General features: G+C 33.4%; 1 protein-coding gene across 1 annotated transcript in view; it reads left to right on the top strand.

Annotated features, from left to right (window-relative positions):
- Positions 1–1,628: 1,628 nt before the first annotated feature.
- LOC149084815 (uncharacterized) overlaps positions 1,629–11,880 on the top strand; it is a 34,848-nt gene continuing 24,596 nt past the window's right edge. The window contains exon 1 of the mRNA XM_089233848.1: positions 1,629–1,928. Coding sequence (XP_089089974.1) covers positions 1,744–1,928 — 185 coding nt within the window. The 5' untranslated portion in view covers positions 1,629–1,743. The remainder of the gene's footprint in view (positions 1,929–11,880) is intronic.

The following is an 11,880-nucleotide window of genomic DNA, read 5'->3' as shown; positions in this document are numbered from 1 at the left end:
TACCACCACTGTGAGTCTTAATGATATTCGCGCGAAAAGATTTACCGTTGCGTCTTATGCATCAACGAATTGAAGTCTTTTCGCTTTCCGAAGCATCTTTTGTTTTATTCGTGAACAAATACATTCCCCATAATCTCACTTAACTTCAGGATTTGCCATAGAAAATCATTTCCGCGAAAACCCACTAAAATTGCTTATTTCATACGCGTTGAGAACGGCAAAAATTTTCCAACGCCATCGTTGGCTTGCAATGATGTCTAGAAGCCTTTCTTTTAGTCTTAATTTATAATGCTTCTCTTAATCTCTCCTCTTAGTCTAGTATAGGATCTTCAACGTTTTGCATCCGAGGGCCACATCAATAAATTCGTAAAGTTACGCGAGCCACATTTAATGAGAGGAATGAATCACTGGGATTAGGCACACCCCTCCCTCCCTTTTAGGGACCACGCAATGAAAACATTATGGTTGATATAAAATTTGTGAATTTATTTTATTAAAAAAATATAGCCTATATATATATAAATTACAATTATCAATAGTTATTTATTAATTGTTAGATAATTATTATGTAGCATGCTTGCCCGGTGGAAGATGGCGTAGGTTCAAGTCGAGGCAGAGACCAGATGAGTTTTCTTTCTAAGTTCAACTCAGTGTAAAATCCAGAAAATACCTGTTTTCTTTATATTAGGTAATTGTTTATTAATTTGGCAAATGAGAGCTTGCTCATTCTGAGATTTCTGTCCAATAAATACCCAGGACTATCAATATATCTGGATATATCAGTCTATCACTGTACCAGGACTATCCTCAACCACTACTGTTAAAGAATTTTCTGATGTAATTCAAAAATTCTCTTATTGCTTCAAAGCGGAAACTAGTCAGTAAGAATTCTGGTCAAGATTTAATATTTCTGTATATATACTAATTGTTCGCACAATGAATGTCCAAAATGAATAAGAATCAATATCATAGTTTCAGATAGTGGAGTGCTGATTTAATTTTTCATTAATCGGTGTCTTGGCGGGCCACTAAAATGTCGTCGGCGGGCTACGGATTGAAGACCCTTAGTCTAGTATACTGATCATCAAAACGTTCAGCAATATTTTTTTGTAAATTAATTGAGTTTAAATACAGTATAAAATCACGATTTCCGATAGTATTAATATTTTTTACTGACAATTAAAATTTTGCGTTTCGAATCCTCAAGAAATCCATACTTCATTTAATCGATCTTAGGAAATGAACAGAACAGAATCTCTCTCTTTTTTTGAGTTGTTCGATAGAATTTAAAATGGTTCATGTAATAATAATTTCCAAAGTGGATGCGGCATTTGATGAACACGTGTTCTTACGTTATTCAAAATTGTGAGACATAAAAATATGTATCGAATGCGACACATTTACTTGTTGCGCTTATTTGATTGACAATAATAGAACAAAGAAGCCACGCCTATTTTATATCAAACACGAACACGACCCACGAAAAACTTCCTCCACAAAGAAGCCTTATGATTGGTTGTTTGAAATCGTGACGTAGACAAAATCGCACCAAGTGACGCAGATATTACAATTTTTAAAGGGGCTTCTAGAAAATATGTACTAAACATTTTTCAAAGCTGAATCAACTTTCGAAGCAAATATTCGAACGTTTTCCTTAACTCTTGAACATTTGTTTTCGAATCGAGCGCAACAACGTATTCCTCAAGTCTTCGAGAAGCTTCTCATCAATTAAAGCAGAGAGAAATGATAAAAAATCTATTGTGTTTTCTGATCATTTTGCTATTGCCATGCATGGCTTTTGTAGAACCACGAGAATACAAGAGGACTATGAGTTGCCAAGCGATTTGCAGACTTTCGGGTTATTCGGGCTCATTAGGAGGCTGCAAATGCAATTACATTCTGTGGACTGTCAAACGATCGAGTGATATGTAAGTAAACGTAATTCATTTTTGAATGTACCTCTAATCTCAGCGATAAGCAAAAATTAATTAATAACTCAAAAGTTTTGATGCATTCTCAACAGTTAAAATCATATTTTAAAATTACTCTATCCAGACGTATTAAAACTGTGAAATGTTAATGGGTTCCAAGATCTTGAAAACATTTTTAGTGTTTGATAATTATTGTATTTATTATATCTATTATAATCATACAGTGAATTGTATCCATAAATTTTGATAATTTTTTCCACGTCATAAAACTACATGTATTTATTTTATGGCGGTTTGTATGTACAAGTTCGGAAAAACTACTTAAACCTTTGAAAACTAATAATTAATTATATTGAAAAACTGTCTTTAATGCTTCAATTTTGTTCTTAATAAACGTGTCATACGTGTTTAATTTTTAGTTTTATTTCGAAAGCCTAACGTTTTCCGTATAAAAAATAATAATAGTTGGCATTTTGATTTTAAGTGTTACAGCAAAATTATGATCGAAAAACTTGAAAATCTATATATATCTAATAATAAAACTTTTTATTTTCTTTTAAAATTTCAGTGGCGACTGTTGAAACTTTGGCATTCTCACTATAATAACTGAAATGGAGAAGCTAATAAAATGTTGGTATCTTGAACAAAGTATTTTCGAAACATCATTCAGAAGATAGTTATTCCATTGTGTAGTCATAGATACAAGAACTTTTCTTATATATGACATAAATCAGATAGGTTTTTCTAGAGTCGAGTGGTTAACACGAGGTTCTCTTTCGTTCATTTCACTAGACGAGATACTTGAGCCAAAATTTATTCCTATTTCTATGTAATTGCATAATTATAATTTATTCATAATTATAACACAATACTGCAATGTGTGTTGAACTACAGGGTGAGCCCGTGACACATTTCAAAAATTAATAAAAAATCAGTTAGGTGACCTCTGAGAGTGCGGTTTACAGTAAAATGCTTGCAGTGGTACAGAAAAAAGTTCTTTTTTTTAAATATTTCTTTTTATTTTTTTGTAGAAAAAAATTCAATATATATCATATATATATGTTATTGCTCCAGATGAAAGTCAAAACAAAAAGATAGAAATTGTAGCTGTTAATAATAGAAGTCAAGAGTAGAGTGAAAGAGGAGAAGTCAACAGTTGAATAAGTCAATAGTACAGAATTGTAGAGTTGATATTAGAAGTTAAGAGTAGAATGTGTGTGTGCGTTTCGTTGTTCTTTACGTATCCCTACCATTTTAATGTGCACTCTCCTTATAGCTTGAGCCAAATCTAAGACATACTCGATTCCAGTCCACATTATTTTCTAACGTGAATTGCGGAGGTCTCTATTACTTGCGTGATTCCTGTCTTTAGTTCTTTAATGACAGCCACACACGAGATAAAAACTTCATTCTTAACAAAAATATTTTTCGAAAACGCAAGCATTTTATTTCATATTTTATAATATACACAAACAGTTTTTTATGTATATTTTCAAAATGTGTCTTCGCCATTTGGCCCACCCCATAAAATGTCAGTAACAATGACTTGATAGTTATACGGTGAATCTCGTCGTGAAATTTTTGTAATTACCCAAAACTGACTTGGTGGAATGATCTTACTCATATGCAAGTTAATTTTTTAAAACGTTCTTGCAAAGTTAAAATTATTGGGTTTTTTTCGAAGTGCATGACCAAAGCATATTTTATAGCTTGCATATAATAAATTTAACATAAGTATTCAAAAAAATTGCTACTTCTCTTGATTTAACCTATTATATGCCAAAACTCTATTATTTCACTCTTTCAAAAAAAGAATTATATTAATATGATAACATGAATGTAATATGAAAGGAAACTACATATTTGGGAAAAAATTCATTAAATTAAAATTATTAATTAATTAATTATTATTTATTAAAATTTTTAAAATATATTTATTCAGTTCGTAACGTTCATAGCAGTCAGTTCAAAATTTAGGTACAACAATCAAAACTAAAAATTACACTGCTTAATTAGAAATACAAGCAAGCGTGCTAAAAAAGGGACAATGGTAGATCATTGGTTAAATTTTCTCCGTTAAAGTTAAATCGAATATAATGTTTTTTCACATCATTTAAAATAAAAAAATAATGTAATTTTTCCTTATCTTATAATTTATAAACATACGGAATATAGTAAACCAAAAGAGAATTTTAAAAAAATGGAAATATGCAATTATTCGTTTTCATTAAATTCATTTCGTTGTTAATTGCCGAAAAAAATGCAGCATATTGGCAATCGATATGATAGCTTCCAAACAAATGTTTAACATTTTAAATAAACGTTATCTTTTTACTTATAAGTGGCATCCATTAAATACCTTGACGGTCATATTGATCAAAATTTGAAATGGAATTCGCCTTCAAACCTTCGACCTTCAAACTCGACTCCGTTTCGTTTTATATAAGCTCTATCGTCTAAAACGGTACATTAATCTTTCAATACACTTTCTCATACCATTCTATTATTCAATGTTTCATTCATATTTAATGTGTGGTCTCTCAGTTTTTGTGGAGGAGATTATTTAACTAATATTAAGCCTATTATTTCTGTCCAAATTAATCCAGAATCAGATTCATCACTAATGATTATGATACTCTCTTATTTGATCAATTTCATCAATTAAGAATTCTCTCAATGCGTTACCTCTATTTTTATAAATCCTTATTAATAATATAAAAAACACCAATACTTCTTACCCCTTAACGTATCCCGCACATCTGCTCATCTAAATGCCATCTACTCACTGTCATTAGTGTTCGTAAAAATATTCTTAAAAAGCACTTCGGCTTCCGAAATTCTATAATAATCTATCCAGAGAAATCATTGAAACTTGCATTTACTCCCTTTAAAGAACGTCTAAAACTTTGTCTGCTCGAACTCACTAACATTGAGCCCCATTTCTGATTTAATCCTCTAATATTTATGCTTAATTAAATCGTATATTTAAATTGCCTTCCATAAATGCTGTAAAAATTCATATGCTAACTCCATATTTAGTATGTATTTCATTAACATGTTTTTTGTTTTTTGTTTTTTTTTGTATTTGGGGGTACATATTAAGTCTATATAAAGAATTCATGTTCATATTACTAAAATATAATTTTTATAGCAACTCCACTGTTGCATGTTGTTATCCTTTAATTATTATATTTTAATTTTTATGATATTTTATTTTATTTTTTTATTCTTTCTCTCATTCTATTTTTATTTTAACTTCTTTCTCTTCTGTACTTTCCCCCCCCCCCTTCATATATCTGAAAATAATATTACTGTACTGCATGTCATAAACTTACTTATTGTAAAACATCCAGTATAGAACATCGCATCGTCTCCTTGGTTACCATTAACATTATATAATATGTATTTTACACAATTTTTTTGTAAAATAAATTTGAAATTGAAAATTGAAAAAACAATAAACACATTATCATTTCAATCATTTAAACATTGCATCCGTATAACATGTCTACTGGAATTTTTCTGGAAGTTATTCGCGAAACGACAATTCCCATCAAATAATTTCTGATATTTCTTATTCGTGTAATTTATGCTTTCGTATGCAATGTTTGGGATTCTTTTCAGACATTGAGTATTGTTGAAACGCTGCCTTCAGCAAAACCTACAACTCCATTCATGGAAAATGACAAAAAGTCAAGAGAAAAACTGTAAAACATTGCCATCATATTCATGGAATAGGGAATTAAGGATGACGTCCCCAAGACAGAAACACTTCACCCAAAAGATCTAGCCGCTCCACAAACGCTAGTGGTATTCGAAACTCCAAAGTTATACGAAAATCTATTCTACATGAGAAAACATTTCATTTTCCTTACTGACAGAATATTTTATGCTGGCAATAAGTTTTGCTGAAACACACTGTTCGCCAAAAAAATTTTACAGTTATTTTCTTTCTTTATTTCCACGATATATAGCGATAGGTTTCTTTTTCTTTAATTATGTGTCTAAATTATCAACAGTAATCGACCAAGTTTAAACTCGTTTGGATGTTTCTCAATGAAAAGTCATTTGAGAATATTTCTTCCGCGAAACTTCGGGTAGGCGTGCGTGTCAGCAAGGAATCATTTAATTACAGTAATGACTAATGAGAAGTTTATCGCTGTGGTCTCAAATTAAGCCAACAAAGCAGTTTATTCCTTACGCAACGCCAGTTGAACACGATAAATTGGTTAGTAAATATAATTAGTAATAATTAATAGCTGTGCTTGAAATAAAATCCTTATTTTCCTACCGAAAGAATCTGTGAGAATTATTGTCTTCTAAAACTAATTAATCCAGGTTACTGTTGCAAATTAAAATTTTTATATTCAATTGTATTGTAATATCTTCAAACATTTTACGAACTGGTGTTATATATACTTTTGCTATACGATTTGGATATTCGCAGACTGTTGTACTTAACATATTTCGTGTATTTCTGAGTGAAAAATAATATTCATTTAACGTACGTTATCCTTAAAATATTTATAAGGAATATGTAGAGTTTATATTTGTCACGCATACATAAAGAATTTAATAAATAAACTTGAAAATAATAAAGCGGTTGGTTATGATGGAATCACGCCAAAAATGTTAACTCTCAGTAAATATCATTCAAAGTTTATAACTCACATTATAAACTCTTCAATTCTGAGTGGAGTTTTTATTTTGGTTTTCTTGAAAATAACAATACTGAGATGGCAATTTTGAAATTTTTGGAAAAAGCATATGAAATTATTAATGACAGCAAATAGAACCCTTGCTATATTTTTAGACTTAAAAGCCTTTGACAGTATCGATCATCCAATCTTATACATATGTTAATATTGTTCAGGTCTAACAGGCAACACTTATCACTGAACTGGAAGTGATCTGTCAAATAGAATGCAAGCAGTTAAAATAAATGATACAATAGGTACATTGGGATACCGTCAATCAGGGTATCGATGGGATTATTAGTAAATTCGCAGATACCGTGAAGCTAATGGGGGTAGTTGGGAATCAAAGCGAAAGGGAGTTGCTCCAGACCTACTTGGACAGGATTGGAACATAAGCAAATGAATGGATCACAAAGTTTAGCGTTGACAAGAGCATGGTCTCCCTTTTTCGTTCGAACAACCCATGGTTCTCTTACCAGTTGAAGTGTGTCACTATCCCGGATGCAACTAGGCTCACTGATTTGAGAATTCTCTTTGAAGGTCGGCTTAAGTTTTCTGAACATTCTTCAGCGGTGGTCAGATAAGCGAATAGAATGCTTGGTTTCATTTTCAAAAAGATCTCTTCACGTTCTCCGAAAGTGATTCTTCCGCTTTTCCGAGGCTTGTTTCGTCCTGGACTGGAGTATGCTGTAAGGTTTTGCAGACCATACCTTACAGAGGGACATTGACTTGGTTGAAGGGGTGCAGAGAAGAGCCACGCGTGTCCTTATTGGTACACTGGGCTTGAATTATGCAAACACCAAACATGGCCCCCGCTCTGCCCCTTGTGTGATATAAGCAGGTCACCTTACGGCTGGGGGCCATGCTGAAAAAACAAAAGCCCCGCCAGTCACCAAGAACACCAGAACTCCGACGCACGCAAAGAACCAGCAAGAACACCCCGGCGGCCCAAGGTCCCACTGGACCTACAGCAGAACGACACCATCCGTCACTCCCCGTCCATCGGATCAACAGAGAAGAACCATACGTCCGCTCCTCATGCTGCGGTTCATATTAAACCATTATCATCATTGTACTCAATCCCTAGTAGCGGGTCAAGTGACGAGTCTAATCCGCCACTTTGTTGGGGATTTTGCCAAATTGTGGCCTTGTATTTGTATTTGTATATAAGATTATTAAAAATGGCGTACCGCATGGTTCTGTTCTTGGATCAATTTTATTTCCAATCTTTGTTAATGATATCCATAACCTGGATCTACATGAAAATTTCATTAGCTATGCCGTTGATGCAGCTATTGTTTTGTCAGGACAAACATATATCATGCTGAAATCTGATATACTGAAGAAGATATAACAAAAATTAACACTTGGTCGAGGCATAATAAGTTAACCTTGAATCTCAACAAAACTAAATATATAAATTTTCAATTATATAATAGAAATATTGAAACACTTATAATTCGATTCCATGAATTGGAATGTTCTGGTGACCAATGTTTCTGACCGATTGTCTGGGAAACTGAGGAGTTTAAATATTTAGGAGTCACTATAAACAAAAATTTGAAATGGAACTTTCATGTAACCGCACTTAGTAACAAAATAGAATACATGAATGTTCGTTTATATTGCTTGAAAAATATTATATACAAATAAATACAAATACAACGCCAGAACAGGCAAAATGCCACGAGGTGGCTGAGAAAAAGATGCCCATAACAAATATGGATGTCATATTCAATGTTGTATTTCAAAAACACAGCAACCTAATTAAAAACACAATCACAAAAATTATAAACAATATATACACATGATATAATATTATACAATACCCATAAAGAATATTATGGTTGTCTTATTCTAAGAATGGATAGCTTCTCGATTTACCCCAGCATGTTTATCGTATTTTTTTTTAACGTGTGAATTGTGTTACAATTTACTACCTCCGGGGGTAAGCTATTCCATTTATTAAGAATCCTATTAGAGAAAAATTCCCTTCGACACCATAACCTCTCATTGTCCTTTACTAATCGATACTGGTGTCCCCTTGTAAAAGCAGTCGATTGGCGGTGTACTAAAAGTTCATGGTCCATCCTATCCAACCCGTTGAAAATTTTGAACACTTCGATCATATATCCTCGACACCTGCGTTCCTCCAATGAAAACATATTCAAAAAATTGTCTTTTTCCATAGCTCAATCCTTGTAGGCCAACAAGAGCACGCGTAGCTCTTCTTTGCACCACCTCAACTAAGTCTATGTCCCTCCTTAGGCATGGTCTCCAAAACCTTGCGTCACCCTTCCGGTGTAGGAGAAACAAAGTTTTGGGGAAACGAAAGAATTACTTTAAGAGAACGCAAAGAGACCTTTTTAAAAATGAAACCAAGCATTCTCTATTCGCTGTGCTTGGTATGAGTAAGCACTTGGTATGGTTTATCAGGTAATTGCATAGATTATAATTACAGTTCACTAAACTTGTAACGTTGAGAATAATGCGGCAAAAACAAGAGAGTGCACAGTTGCAAAATCTCTATCGAGGTCATAGACAAACAGCTGAAACAACATTCAGTTGGGAGGTTATGTATTTCTCTTGCACTTCAAAAACATCAGCTGAAATGCAATATCATCCAAACTGCAGAATTTCAAGTGTTTCAAAGTTTGTTATTGTCAAGGTTTCCACAGTTTCCTCCTATATGAAGTCCAAATATGAAGTCTCTTTTCATGACTCAAGCCCCGTGTGCCAATAAGGACACGCGCAGCTCTTGTCTGCACCCCTTCAACCAAGTCTATGTCTCTTTGTAGGTATTGTCTCCAAAACCTTACAGCATACTCCTGTCCAGGACGAACTAAGCCTCGAAAAAGCGGAAGAATGACTTTAGGAGAACGCGAAGAGACCTTTTTGAAAATGAGACCAAGCATTCTATTCCCTTTTTTGACCACCGCTGAACAATGTTCAGAAAACCTAAGCCGCTCGTCAATGAGAATTCCCAAATCGGTGACCCTACGTGCATCCGGGATAGAGACACCATTCAACTCGTTAGAGAACTGTGGGTTGTTCGAACCAAAATGAGCGACCATGCACTTATCAACGCTAAACGCCATGCTGCAATCCTGTTTAAGTTGATCTGCAGCAACTCCCTATCACTTTGATTCCCGACTACACCCACTAGCTTCACGTCATCTGCAAATTTGCTAGCTCCCATCGATATCCTCATCAAGTTTATCGATAAAAAGTGAAAAAAGTATGGGGCCAAGGACACCCCAATTTCAATCTCGTGTAAACGCTTCAAGAGTTTACCATGTTGGACCCGATCGAATGCCTTCTGGAAATCATGGTAAACAACGTCTACATTTTTGCTCTCACCCAAAGCCTTGGTCACGTAATCATAGAAGCAAAGGAGGTTAGTCACACATGACTTCCCCTTCCTGAACCCATGCTGATTATTCGACAAAACATTATTCTCGTCTATCCACTTCACAAACTGTCTTTTGATGACAATATCCAAAATGACTTGCAAAGTCTCAGACAATATTTCAATATCCAAAATTTTCGAGAGGGAGCTTGTCAAACTCACTGGACGATAATTGGACACAGCTTCTCTACTACCCTTGTTAAATATCGGAAGAACATTAGCAAGTTTCCAATCCCTTGGGACGACACCCTCAGCAATACTACTCCTGTATATCTGTGCGACTGCCCCTAACAATTCATTAGCACATTCCCTGAGGACCCTGGGATAGATATCATCTGGTCCTGGGGCTTTGATTGCACATACATTTCTTAGAAGATTTAGGACCTCCACGTCTTGTACTTGAATATCGTTGAGGGTTTTATTACCCCATGCAACACCCGTATATGAATATCATTATCTCCATTAAAAACCAACGCGAAAAACTCATTGAAAGCACTACACATGCCTACATTGCTCTCTACCCTAGAGCCTCCTATCGAGAGGGGGCAACTGTCCCCTTACATCCATTATTGACGTATCGGAAAAAGTATTTTGGGTCAGAGCCAATGTTATCTGCCAACCAAAAGATTCAACTGCCTTTTTACTATCCCTTATCGCTTTCTTCAACACTCCTCAATTTATTCATACACTTTTTTTTGCTTGGTTCTACTCACTTATTCAGCATGCTATATGTGTTTGGGGAGGTGATTATGAGTCCAACTTGAATGTTTTAATAAGTGCTCTGAAAAAAAACTATAAATATTATTTCTCTCGTAACTCTGCACCATCTGCCTATAATTATAAATCAGACTATAGATTTAATATTGAAAAACTATGTATATATGGAAGTCTAATGTTTATTTACAAAACTCCTACTTAGTTTAAAATCAGACAATGTCCAACAAACATGCCTCCACGAGGTTTTCAATATAATATTATACAACCTAAAAAAACATTTACCCAAAAGCAATTCATATATTTGTCTCTATTATATTTTAATAACCTGCCAAATGAAATAAAATATGAAAAGGAATTAAAAGCTTTCAAAAAAGTAATTATTAGTTATATTAATCTTTTACTACTATAAAAAGGTACTTCTCGCCCCCTCCCCAGTATACAGTGTTGTCACACCAAGGCCTCTGTAATATTTGTGTCTATTTGTATATTTTGTTTAGTATTTGTTATTATATGAAAGTGTTTGCCACCACGGAAAAATTTGTTTGTATACTCTGGACGGACCAAGTGATCCCTTGAGTAGAATATTGTATGTATATATTTTTTATTTTTTATATTCTCTTTTTCTTCTCAATAAACTGTTATTATTATTGGTAATTAAGAAAAAAATTAGAAAGATACTATAAATGTATATATCGAAACATACACATATGTGTTCAATTCGTAAATTTAATACTAAGATACTAGAAACGTGTGTTCGCGTGAAATACAACATTGACTATTTATGATTCTTTTACTACGTTTGGTTATATAAAAACTTTCGAATAAAAAACTTGGTGGGTGATTTGATATTTTTCTTCAAAATATCTTATATCGCGTATTTCTCGTAAAAATGGAAACGTTCGTGAGTTATTACATTTCCTGATAAATTATTAAGTTTAACAGTTGACAGTTGTTTGCTTTACAATTCGAATTGGAGGACCGTGTCTTCTTTAAATCTTTTTCTGTAAATATAAATCATATTTTACGGATTTTGCTTTACGATAAGACAATGGTTGTTTCAATATGATGAAAGTAATTGAGTTTTAAATATCCGAATATCTGATTTTAAGTTTATGTTTTTTCTGTT

The sequence above is a fragment of the Pholcus phalangioides genome, unplaced genomic scaffold (assembly GCF_987345545.1).
Source record: "Pholcus phalangioides strain wild (caught in Gottingen) unplaced genomic scaffold, Ppha-v1.0 ptg000007l_1, whole genome shotgun sequence".
NCBI lineage: Eukaryota > Metazoa > Arthropoda > Arachnida > Araneae > Pholcidae > Pholcus > Pholcus phalangioides.
This window is presented reverse-complemented; position numbering and strand designations above follow the sequence as displayed.